The following is a 12,956-nucleotide window of genomic DNA, read 5'->3' as shown; positions in this document are numbered from 1 at the left end:
CAAGGGGATAATGCACCTTTAGGATTCAATTGTTAGTATTTGTTACTACGCATCTTATTGCCAGATTATCTATAGCTTTGCTATTGTTAATACAAATTTTCAGCCAAACTATTAAACTGTTGATAAATACTTACCCATAAGGACATCATCCTCCAAATCAACTTCAAGAGCTTCAGCAGCTTGCTGAAACCAACTGTTATGTTGCTGTGCTTTATTGTGCTGGTATTCCATCTTTTCTATACTCCTTGCTATATTGACACGGGCCTGTGAATAGGTAAAGGAGTGGTTTAATTCTGCCTTGTTTTTTCAACTGGTCACTAAATTAACAGTGCACAATAAGTATTTACTAAAGCCTTAATATTAACAATTTTACAATAACAATCTAACAAGTGAGTCTGATTTTATAAACAGAAGTAAATCTCATAGTTAAATAATATAAAGCTTTTTCAATCTCAAGTATAAAAATTGATTTTCACCCAACAATAAAGAGCTAAGATAGACAAAAAAGACCTGTCTCTTCCTTAACCATGAAAAAGCTATTTTCATTATCGAAATCTCCCCTCCCCCTAATGCATCCCAAAACCAGCCCGGCTCGACCGCATCTCCCTAAACTGTCCTTCCTCCCATCTATCCTCTCCTCCCACCTCAAGGCCCACCCCCATCTCCTATCTACTAACCTCATCCCACCCCCTTGACCTGTTCGTCCTCCCTGGACTGACTTATCTCCTCCCTACCTACACGCATCTTTTACTGGCTCTGCCTCTTTGACTGGTCCGCCTCCTCTCCACCTATCTTCCCCTCTATCCATCTTCTATCCGCCTCCCCCCCCCTCCCGATTTATTTCAGAACTCCCTTCCCCTCCCCCATTTCTGAATAAGGGTCTAGGTCTGAAACGTCAGCTTTCCTGCTCCTCTGATGCTGCTCGACCTGCTGTGTTCATCCAGCTCTACACATTATTATGTCTCTTTATTATCTCCTGTTCAGATCCATCAAACTGTTTAGAGCCAAGTTTGAAGGTTGAGAATTTTTAATCAAGTGACATAATCTACCCAAAGCCTTTTTACTGTTTATTGTTAAGGTACAAATCAAGAATGAAATGAAATACTCAACTTATTTACACAAATCACGCTAAAACAATGCTCAAGATACTGCCATAGACAAAGTAGTCTGGTTAATTTCACTGATGTAGGGACAAGTGCCCGTGTGTACCATTTTAAAAATGTTCCTTTAAAACCGATGCAAAGGATTAGTTGACACCTGCCAACACCACTTTAGATTCCTTCTAAACTGTATGTCACTCTGACCTGACATCTAAATCACAAAACTTCCGCTCTAAGGAAGTGGGAGAACATTTCACACGCAGATTGCAACTAATTAGGAAGGTGGTTCATACCACCTTTGAGGACAATTAGGGCTAGCCAAAAAATGTTCTACGAAAAATAAACTAAACAAGTTTGGCTTCGAAAATTATGCTAGGTAATACTTAATTCTAAGTCAGTACAAAATAATATGGAGACCCATCATCACAGATGAGAATTTTTGCCATATCTCACTATTTAAATACAACTAATTAGGAATTAAGGCACCACTGCCTCAGATGCCAAGCATGCTCTTTAATGAGTCTAAATAAGAATAAATCCTATTCTTTGAAACAAAATTAGCACTTTATTCATCCCAAATTTATTTAGCTGCAATTACCAGTTTTGTAAAAGAGTATTAATACTTTTGATTCTACAGTTATTTAGACAGGACTGACTATTTGAGGACTTGGGTAGGCGTTACTGAGCCCGTCAGCAGCAGGGGCTGTGATTACTTCAACCCCCCCAGTGTCTGACTCTCTCCTTTTGCAGTAGCCACCCCCAAAATTACAACTCTTCTCTTTGTCTCAAACTGTAGGGGCATGCTTACACTGCTTGTTGTTTTTACCTTAACTCTTCACAGTACAGGTACAATTTAATCCTGAAGGAGAGCATGCATGATTTGGTTTAATTCAGCTCAACGCAGACAATGGATTTGATTGTCTTTTACCACAGTTTTGACAGTTAATTTTCCAGATTAATGCAGTGATGAGCAACGTTCTTGACTGGTTTCAGGCATATGGTTACAATTTCTGCAGTGTTGATGGGCAGTTCCAAGATTTTGATCCAGTGATGATGAGACATTGAAATATTTTCAAGTACGATGGCAATGGGAATTTTGAGGGACAAGTTAGAGAGTTGAGTGGGAACCCGATCAATATAATTCAATTAAGCATCAAAACTCTCGTGTTCTTTATTCTGCTACGCTGAAATTAGAAAATTTTAACATCAAATCCAAGTGAGTTTACTGAACACTTTGATTCAACTGCCATAAATCAATATCTTTCTCAATTGTTACCTGGGGCAGCTCCCGTTTCACTTATAACCAGAATGTGTCATTCCATTCAAAGTGTCTGTTTATTTGAGAAATGTTTTAAATTGAACTTTATTATAGTTGGAACAGTAAAAGTTACTAGATTATTTAATAAGATGAAGTCTCCAAATATAGTTAGCCAAGCAAAATTAACTTCTACTTCAGACATTTACCCAACCCTCAATTAAGTAAATAAATCTGTTTTTTAAAACATTAATGCCAAATGCACTGTTGGCATACTTTCTTTCTGTGACAAAGGTTAATTTTCTACCAGCTGATAAGTCAAATCTGTTGTGGGAAACTGGAAGAAAGACTGTCTTGACATTTACCTTTATTGCAGACATACATTTAGCTTGTACTGGAAACAGTGGAATATTTTCATCTTTGCCCAATGTTTTGCATATCTTTTTAAAGTGAATCATATCACTTGGCCCAACTAACATCAATGCAAGACCTGCTTTTGTGGCTCGAGCTGTTCTGCCACTCCTGTGCACATATACTTCACTGGTGCGGGGAACCTATAAAAAAGGCATATTAATCTTAAATTAGGATAAAATTGCTTACGGATTTGAATCACAAGCCTGTTTCCTGGTGTACTTGAAGTGTCAAGTCATGTTTTATCTTGGTTACTATTAAAACACCAACAAAGAACTGTGATACAATTACCAACCTTACTGCAATTCAGATATTATTCACCATATAATTTATTTATAAATGTTCACAACCATAGATTATTCTAAAGGAAACCCTTGCAAGCGTTCAAATTTCACTGTTTCAGCCTCACCTGATAATGAATAACATGCTGTACATTTGGAATATCCAGACCTCGAGCTGCAACATCAGTGGTTAATAAAACACAGCTGAAATATAATAAGAATGACAATCTAACAAAAGCATCCAGAAGGAACATCAAAGTTTTGAAAACAAATTTTGCAACAAAAGCATGATCTTTCAACCAGCCAAACAAATGTGACTCTTATCAACGCTTTTTGATATTCCCCAACATAAAATTTACACTAGTGATAATGGGAACTGTAGAAGCTGGAAATCCGAGATAACAAGGTGTAGAGCTGGATGAACACAGCACGCCAAGGAGCATCTTAGGAGCACAAAAGCTGACGTTTCGGGCCTAGACCCTTCATCAGAAAAAGGGTTTAGGCCCGAAATGTCAGCTTTTGTGCTCCGAAGATGCTGCTCGGCCAGCTGTGTTTATCCAGCTCTACACTTTGTTATCTCATAAAATTTACACTTACTGGATTCAAATTCCCTGCCATTAAACTTGCTCTAATTAAATTCCAAAATAAAAAAATGGAACTTGTAATTGAGAAACAAGATAAGTTATTGTCACATGCAATTTATTTCCCTTTTCTGCCCTATTTGAACAAGACAGCTATTATTCCATTGCCATTATCCAGTATATATTCAGCTAGTCACGATGATATCCATACAATTTGGCCCTAAATGTAATTCTCCACTGTCTAGGAAAATACTTTGCAAACAGCTAACTATATGCATGTATAGAAATTCCGTCCAAGCAATCAACACTTCAATGGTAAACAGTACTTACACAGCAAACTGCTCAAGCAACTCAAGGAGAATTTAACAGGAGTACTGGGAGATTTAGAAACTTACCTCTCTCTTTCAGCAAACCTTTCTAAATTCTTCAACCTCTGTTTCTGATGCATGTTTGCATGCAGTGGCAGTGGATTACATTCTAGGATAGTGAGCAGTGCATTCAGACGTTTGATACAATCTATGCTATTTGCAAAGACCATTGTTCGGCCTGGATACTGAAGCAGGAAATAATATAGGTAGAAATCTTTTTCTTCTTTTTCACAGTGAATCCTGGTTTCAGTGAGAGTCTCAACTGTACCCTCTTTCCTGGATAAATCTATTATTTTTGGTTTTCTTTTAATGCCTACTTTTTGTATCAAGGCTTCTAATTTTGTTTCTGTATTTATTGTTTTGACATTCTTCTTTCCCAGTAGTCTTGCAGGAGCCTGATGAACCATGGTTAAAGTTGCAGAAAATATGAAGATTCTTCTTTTTGGATGATATTCCTTTTCATGCAGCATCTCTAATAGCTGACACAACTCTGAAAAATGTCCCTTTTCAACCATTCGATCTGCTTCGTCAATAACCAGGCACCTAAATTAATTGGACAAGTTATTCAGAATTTGCAGATTAACAGTGTACTGTGTACATTAATGACCATTTATATTGAACTATCACTGTAATAAAGATAATCATTCACTTTTATAATACTGTAAAATGGATCTATTGTATCACATTCACATCAGCCATGCATCCATAGATTTAACCATTGTTGAAAGTAAACATCAGCTATCAGGGACTTTATTTCCTGGTTAACTAGTCGCTAAAAATATCTAAACATTGTAAAAACAATATTGACTTTAACTTGGTCAGAAACAGACATTCATACAAAGATACATACTCCATTCAAAGTAGAACTACTCAAAAAGGTGCTGAATGCTCGATTCGGTATATGTTACTGAGCAAATAATCTAGGGACCTTGAATACAAGTACAGAATACGTGATGCCACTTCGTTAATTTAAGAAGCTGAATTTAGGTAAAAATAATTGGGAAATGGGAAGCCAAAACTTGACCTGTTACAAAAATCTAACAGCTTCACCAACACATTTTAGAACAGGAACTAGCAACTCTTATTAGGGGTTGCCCCTTTATTTGCCCTCTGAAGTAACTTAACATGGATTGCAAATATTCTGATCACTATGAAAATCTGCAGAAAGATTAGGGCAACTAGGTAAATGTCTTTCTTTTCTACCTGACCATGTTTAGATTTCAGCGAACGTTGCAACAGTATCCTCGTCTGTGTTTAAATCATGTATGTTAGAACGTCAAATTCTGCAAACTGTAGTGCCTTCATCTTTGACTCAGATGATTTTGGGATCAAGCTCCCTCAAGGACATCAGAATTATTTTGGCAGACGTTTTACATTGTAGTGACGGAACTTTGCATTTCTAAGACCTTACTCTAAATCCCTGTCATTTTTCTCCCCAAGTAACGTGAAAGATTTTATGGTACTATTCAAAGAGTGGGTCACATATTCTTTCTAATCACCCCTGCAATGCATTCAAATTGATTCTGGCTCACCGGAGCTGTTTCAAATGACAAAGGTGTGGGTGTCTCTCCTTTATCAGTTCCCATAATCTCCCTGGCGTTGCAATCACAATTTCAGGTCTGCAGTTCAAAACCCTTTCCTGCTTCTGAGTAGCCATTCCTCCAACAATTGTTGCAGTTTTGATCCCTGTAAAGGTTCAGAATCAGAGTGAGATATTAATGAATGCAGTATTTATACTTGGATGTAAGTTTGCTTGCTGAGCTGGAAGGTTCATTTTCAGACGTTTCGTCACCATTCTAGGTAACATCATCATTGAGCCTCCGGTGAAGCGCTGGTGTTAGTCCCGCTTTCTGTTTGTGTGTTTGGGTTTCCTTGGGTTGGAGATGTCATTTCCTGCTCTTTTTCTCAGAGGGTGGTAGATGGGCTCCAAATCAATGTGTTTGTTGGTGGAGTTCCAGTTGGAATGCCATGCTTCTAGGAATTCTCGTGTGTGTCACTGTTTGGCTTGACCTAGGATGGATGTGTTGTCCCAATCAAAGTGGTGTTTCCTCATCATCTGTATGTAAGGATACGAGTGATAGTGTATGACATGACCCACTATCACTCGTATCCTTACATACAGATGAGGAAGGACACCACTTTGATTGGGACAACACATCCATCCTAGGACAAGCTAAACAGAGACACGCACGAGAATTCCTAGAAGCATGGCATTCCAACTGGAACTCCATTAACAAACACATTGATTTGGAGCCCATCTACCACCCTCTGAGAAAAAGAGCAGGAAATGACATCACCAACCCAAGGAAACCTAAACAGACAAATAGAAAGCGGGACATAACACCAGCACTTCACCGGAGGCTCACTGGTGATTTACCTAGAACGGCGGCAAAACGTCTGAAAACGAACCTTCCAGCTCAGCGAGCAAACTTACATCCAGAACCTCAACCTGAGCTACAAATCTTTTCAAAACATGCTAGTATTTATAGTTTTAAGAATTAAAACTGGAGGAGGAAATGGGTGTAACAAAGAACACAGCAGACTGAGACAACAGTTCCAAGCGATTCTGATCAGTCTTCACCTAGTTTCTAGCATTTTTCAACAGAAATCTACTAATTAAATGCCACAAACTAACAAATTTACTCTAAGAAAACAAATATTGTGGAAATTAGAAAAATAATGCTTGTTTGGTCAGTAAGGTCTGAACATAGTCTGTCAAACTTCTTGCGGAATGTGGATACGAATTACTTCAATACATAAAGCGTCATAAGTGGTGTTGAAGATATTGGACATACCTTCTGATGGAGGGAAGGTTTTTGATGAAGCACCTGATTAGACTTAGGACACAATAAGTAGCAGAGAGTGGGACTTTGTCAAGACCTCTCAGAATATTTTGATCAGGTTGCCTCTTCCTCTTCTGAACATCTCACAAGACAACCTGCAAGTTCTCGGTATTTATCTAGTAAACCTGCTCCGAACTGTCTCCAATGCATTTATATCCATCCTTAAATAGGGAAGCAAAAACTGTGCATAATATTCCATTTGCAGCTTCATTCATGCCCTGTATAAGTGAAGCATAACCTCTCTACTTTTGTATTCAATTTCCCTTGTGATTAGTGATAATATTTTTCCCCAATTACTTGCTGCCATTGCATACTAATCTTTTTGTGATTCAAGCACAAGAACGTTAAGATCCTTCTGCAGATAACAAAGTGTGAAGCTGGATGAACACAGCAGGCAAAGCAGCATCTTAGGAACACAAAAGCTGATGTTTTGGGCTTAGACCCTTCATCAGAAAACCAGGAGGGGGAGAGGGTTCTGAAATAAATAGAGAGAGAAGGGGAGGAGGATTGAAGATGGATAGAGGAGAAGATAGGTGAAGAGGAGACAGACAAGTTAAAGAGGTGGGGATGGAGTCAGTAGGGGTGAGTGCAGGTGGGGAGGCAGGGAGGGGATAGGTCAGTCTGGGGAGGAAGACAGGTCAAGGGGGTGGGATGAGGTTAGTAGGTAGGAAAAGGGAGTGTGGCTTGAGGTGGGAGGAGGGGGTAGGTGAGAGGAAGAGGTCACGGAGGCGGGGACGAGCTGGGCTGGTTTTGGGATGCAGTAGGGGGAGGGGGGATTTTGAAGCTGGTGAAATCCACATTGATACCATTGGGCTGCAGGGTTCCCAAGTGGAATATGAGTTGCTGTTCCTGCAACCTACAGGTGGCATCGTTGTGGCACTGCAAGAGGCCCAGGATGGACATGTCATCTAAGGAATTGGAGGGGGGAGTTGAAATGGTTCACGACTGGGAGGTGCAGTTGTTGGATTGTGAACCGAGCACAGGTGTTCTGCAAAGTGGTTTCTCGAATGTAGAGGAGGCCACAACGGGTACAGCGGATGCACTATACCACATTGGCGGATGTGCAGGTGTACATCTACTTGACGTGCAAAGTCTTCTTGGGGCCTGGGATGGGGGTGAGGGAGGAGGTATGGGGGCAAGTGTAGTACATCCTGTGGTTGCAGGGTAAAGTGCCGGGTGTGGTCGGGTTAGAGCGGACAAGACAGTCACGGAGAGAGTGGTCCCTCCGGAAAGCAGACAAGGGTGGGGATGGAAAAATGTCTTTGGTGGTGGGGTTGGATTGCAGATGGCGGAAGTGTCGGAGGATGATATCCTTCTGCATTTCAGACTTTTGCAATCTGTCACTGCTGAGATAGTATGCTTTTTTATTTTATCAATTGCAGTAGAAATTTCATCATTTCCCAAATCATAGCTCATTTGGCACAACTTTGGTCATTCAGTTAACCTATACATCTTTGCAGCCTCCTGGTGTCCTCCACACAATTTACTTTACTATCAATATTTGTGTTATCAGCAAATTTGGCAACTTATCTTCCAACCTTTCATTCAAGTTACTTTTACAAATGTAAAAAAGTTAAAGTCGCAGCACCGATCACCGCACTCAATAAATCTTGCCAACCTAAAAAAGAACTTGTTATACCTACATTCTGCTTCCTGTTAGTTTGCCCATCTACTATGGATGACAACCTGCTACGCTATATCATGAGCTTTTACTTTCACAAATAACCTTTGATGGGGCCACTTATCAAATGCCTTCTGGAAACCCAAGTACATGACATCGACTGGTTCCTGTTTAACCACAGATTATCCCCTGAAAAGAGCTCCAGATTGGCCAAACACAATTTCCCTGTCACAAAGCAATTTTGACTCTACCTGATTATCCTGAACCTATACAAGTGCCCTGTATGACTTCTTTGATAATAGTTTATAATATTTTCCTTATGACAGATATTAAGCTAACCGGACTATTATAGTTTACCGCTTTTTGCCTTCCCCTACACAACACATTTTTTTGAATGGAGGAGTTATGTTTCCAACTCCCCATTTAATAGGACCGTCCCCAAATCTAGATAATTGTGGAAAATTGAAACCAATACATTCACTATCTCACTAATGAAATTTTAGTGTGGAGGTGATGGCCCAGATGTTTTATCCCTATGACTATTAATCCAGAAACTCAGCTAATGTTTTCAGGACCTGGGTTTGCATCCCCAAGGTATATGGGGGAATTTGAATTCAATGCAAAAAATCTAATATATAATATGAAAAATATATAATACATTATAATTATATATTCTTTATATTATATATTTTTAAGAATCTACTGAGGACCATGAGAACATGCCAATTGTTGGAAAAGCCCATCTAGCACACCAATTTGGCTTCAGGGAAGGAAATCTGCCATCCTCACCTGGTCTGGCTTACACATGACTCCAAAAACCACTGCAATGTAGTTGACTCTCAACTGCCTAGCAAACCACTCAGTTCAAGGGCAGCTATAAATGGGCAATAAATGCTAGCCAGCCAGGAACACCCAAGTCCCATGAGTAAGTATTTAAAAAAAAACCCCATCAAGATTTAGGTATGTATCAGCCACAGCATGGACAGTTTACTCAGTATCTACTGATTGTGATTTCAAGCTCAGCCGCTCCCCCACCAGAGTTTTTCCCTCCTATTTCCTCATTTATCGCTGTTTGTGGGAAGTTACCTACATTCTATTGCCAGCAAGATGGCGGTAGAATAAGATGTTTGTGCCCGAAATCCTCCGCTCTGTCTGTTCTTTTTCTTTTGTTCTCTCTTCTTTTCTTTATCCCCTTAGCCCTGGAGCAGCTTGTGCGGAAACAGCTCCAGAGCAGCACGTGGGCAACTAGTCCTGGAGCAACTTGAGGGGAGCCAGTCCCGAAGCAGTGCATAAGCAGCAGGTCCTGGCCAGAGACCGACACTGGACAGGCAGTCCTGGAACACACTTTGGAGAAGCCTAGTGCTAGTACAGAGGGAACTGGAGGCTTGGAGTGGTGCGTGAATGGCTATGGGACTGGATGCTGGCATAGGTGGTCATGACACGTGTGGGTGCCCTGTGCTGAGCTGCTACAATGTAATGTTTATTTGAAACCTTTTCGGCTAACTATAATGTCAATCTTTTAATGATGTCTTATTTCTAACATTTTTTAAAACCCTGTAAAGTAGTGCAACTACTTTTTATTCCTCTTTTGTTTCCAAGATCCAAGCATGGTGGCTTAGTGGTTAGCACTGCTGCCTCACAGTATCAGGGACCCAGGTTCTGTGTGGAGTTTGCACATTTCCCCTATGTCTGTGTGGATTTCGTCCAGGTGCTCCGATTTCCTTCCATAGTCCAGGTTAGGTGGATTGGCCATGCTAAATTGCCCAGTGTTTAGGATGTGTAGATTAGGTGGGTTAGGCATGGGAAATGAAGGGTTACAGAGAGAGGGCGGGGAGGTGAGTCTGGTATGCTATCTGGAGAGTCAGTGTGGACTTGTTGGGCTGAATGGCCTGTTTCCACATTGTAGAGATTCTAGGAAGATTTGTACCTAAGACGGCACCTTAAGAGGCAGACACTGGAAAATCTTTTCATTGTACTTTTTTCAATTGACTACATGTGACAATAAAGGATATTCTATTCTATTCTATTCTATTCTATTCAACTCTTCTTTAATTATAAAAACACAAATTATCTGTCCTATTATTCTTGGCTAGCTTTATCTTGTACTCTATATTTTTCTTAATTAATTTTTGGTCATTTTTTGTCTTTTTATATATATCCTGTCCAATTTTATGGAACATAGCATGTTTTTACACAATTAAATCAAGACCTGAATGTGAATGCAAGTGTGCTGAATTTCCTGCTGTTTACAGTGACTCTCAAAATTAGAGTGGAAAAATTGATGCTTCCATGTAAGTCGTAGCTTTCAAACTGCATTGAATGCAATCTGAAAGCTACAACGGTCATGTACAGCATACAGAATCAGTTTCATTCCAATACTACCCTAACTTGAATCTGACTTTTATTTCTTCTCACGATTGGTCCTTAAAGAAAACAATGTATTACTACAGTGGAGAAGTAGACCGGTAGGCATTAACCAAAGTAAAAGAAGTAGAATGGATGAAGTTTATTTACTTATTGGCTTTCTTTTCCCATCAATCTCCAAAGGAAATGGAGAATGCCAGTCTTAACGGAATGGTTGAGATTAAGAACTAACAGTGATCAACTCTGACCTATAATTCTCATGCAACATTACAGCGTAATATTAATGTTCCATAAGTAACAATGGTATTTGATATGAAATTAACATAACATGCTTGCAATTGTTGATCCCAGCAGCCACATCTCAACATTTCTTCAAATTTAGTATCCTTTCTGTCCTCGTATGTCAACAAAATGTGACAAGGCAATTCTTGCAAGAAAGTTTTAATTGTTTGGATACATTAAATGGAAGAGATAGTAAAAATAGAACTACTGCTTCCAAAGCTTTTTAGCCTCCATTTATGAACCAAATTAAAATGAGGAATGAATTATGACGGATACTGCAGTGAAATTTTGTTTCATGTTAATACATTTCTGAGTACCTCGTAAGAAACAAAGAGTGAAGAGTGAGTCATAATAAAAAGTATTACTGTCTTGTAACTGGATTACTGCTATTAATCTACTCTAAATATCAGTAACTACCACATGGGAAGAAAGTAGTGTTAAATAGAACAACTATAGGTACTTAATAATGTCTGAAATACAGTTCTGTAATACACAACATTTGAACAGTTACATCATTCCCCTACCAGTTCAGAGATTAAGTCTAAGCAAATTACTACATCCCATCACACTGTGAAGTTTTTCAACAGTTAATGCACACTTACCAGTGAATTTGGCAACAGCATCAATATGATGCTTTACCTGGACAGCTAATTCTCTTGTTGGAGTCAAAACAAGGCCCAATAATGGATTTTCAATATTGGAGGCTGCATGAAGATCTAAATTTACATTGTGGATCACTTTTACGGAGCCTTCATTATGACATGCAGGATTCTCGTCAATCCCATCTGCTTCCTCATATTCCTCCAGGTGTTCACCAGTGTTTTCCAGTCTTTCACTGACTGCATCATTAGTATCCTGAATGCCATGCTGTATTTCCTCACTTGTTTTCAATTTAGCATCTTTAGCCTTCCTCCACTCTAGGATAAGGTGGATCATGGGAATAGCAAATGCTAGTGTTTTACCGCTGCCTTTAAGATAAGAACATAAAAAATAGATCCGCAAAGAGTCATCTAATTCAGGTTAAGTCATCACTTCAAAAACATGAAAATTCATAAATGTAACCTTGTACATTTGTAATCAAGAATGCCAAATTGTTACGTTTTGTTGAGCACATCAGAAAATCACTTTAATACAATAGTGATGCAAATATTTTACAAGTTCATTTGAATTTACACAGACACAGCAAAAACTTAAGTTGTTGAGGCTTATACCAATCAGTACTACTTTTTAATGTCATGATACAGTTACTGTTGGAAATCTCATTTAAAATCGTGAAACAAGGATATGTTCAACTAGAAAAAAGCAGAAATGTACAGACCAACCAAAATTTATATTAATGTTATGTACCTGATTTTTTGGACAGTTTTACTAAATTAGAAAAAAAAATCACAAGGAGCACAAGGATTCAGAGCATTAACTGAACTTAGTGTAGAGTAACAATTAACATAAACTTAAGACAGATTTTTGATGAGATACTTATTAACCAAAGGACCAATTAGTAATTACTTATCAAACAGATCAGATGAATGAAATCTCAGTTTTTGCAGTAGAAATGGTCATTGACTTAGTTAAGTGGGGAGCATTACCCCAGTCACATAGCTAACAAATAATGTCTGCACAACATTCCTCAAGACAGTCCATTTTGAAACCAAAACGAGTTTGCTGCTGAGATTCAAATTTTAGCAGCTAGAAAGACACCAATCTTTCATATATACAGCCAGGAATTGAATGCAGCAGAGAATTTTCTTTGGGGGGTGGGGGAAATGAAAGGAGAAGAGGAGGAGAGGAAGCCTTTGTTGTTTTCCTGAATGGATTTTATATAAATCCTATACCACTCATATATTAGTGCT

The 12,956-nt window shown here is 38.9% G+C and overlaps 1 protein-coding gene across 3 annotated transcripts in view; it reads right to left on the bottom strand.

Annotated features, from left to right (window-relative positions):
• Positions 1 to 12,956, bottom strand: part of ddx24 (DEAD (Asp-Glu-Ala-Asp) box helicase 24) — a 41,187-nt gene that overhangs the window by 1,232 nt on the left and 26,999 nt on the right. For all 3 annotated transcript variants that reach the window (XM_048537539.2, XM_048537540.2, XM_048537538.2), the window contains exons 3-8: positions 11,709 to 12,074; positions 5,529 to 5,682; positions 4,024 to 4,539; positions 3,176 to 3,251; positions 2,721 to 2,909; positions 135 to 264 (exon numbers count right to left, since the gene is read on the bottom strand). In XM_048537539.2, coding sequence (XP_048393496.1) covers positions 135 to 264; positions 2,721 to 2,909; positions 3,176 to 3,251; positions 4,024 to 4,539; positions 5,529 to 5,682; positions 11,709 to 12,074 — 1,431 coding nt within the window. The remainder of the gene's footprint in view (positions 1 to 134; positions 265 to 2,720; positions 2,910 to 3,175; positions 3,252 to 4,023; positions 4,540 to 5,528; positions 5,683 to 11,708; positions 12,075 to 12,956) is intronic.

The sequence above is a fragment of the Stegostoma tigrinum genome, chromosome 10 (assembly GCF_030684315.1).
Source record: "Stegostoma tigrinum isolate sSteTig4 chromosome 10, sSteTig4.hap1, whole genome shotgun sequence".
Classification (NCBI taxonomy): Eukaryota; Metazoa; Chordata; class Chondrichthyes; order Orectolobiformes; family Stegostomatidae; genus Stegostoma; species Stegostoma tigrinum.
Note: the sequence above shows the minus strand (reverse complement) of the source record. Positions and strands in the feature narration are given on the sequence as shown.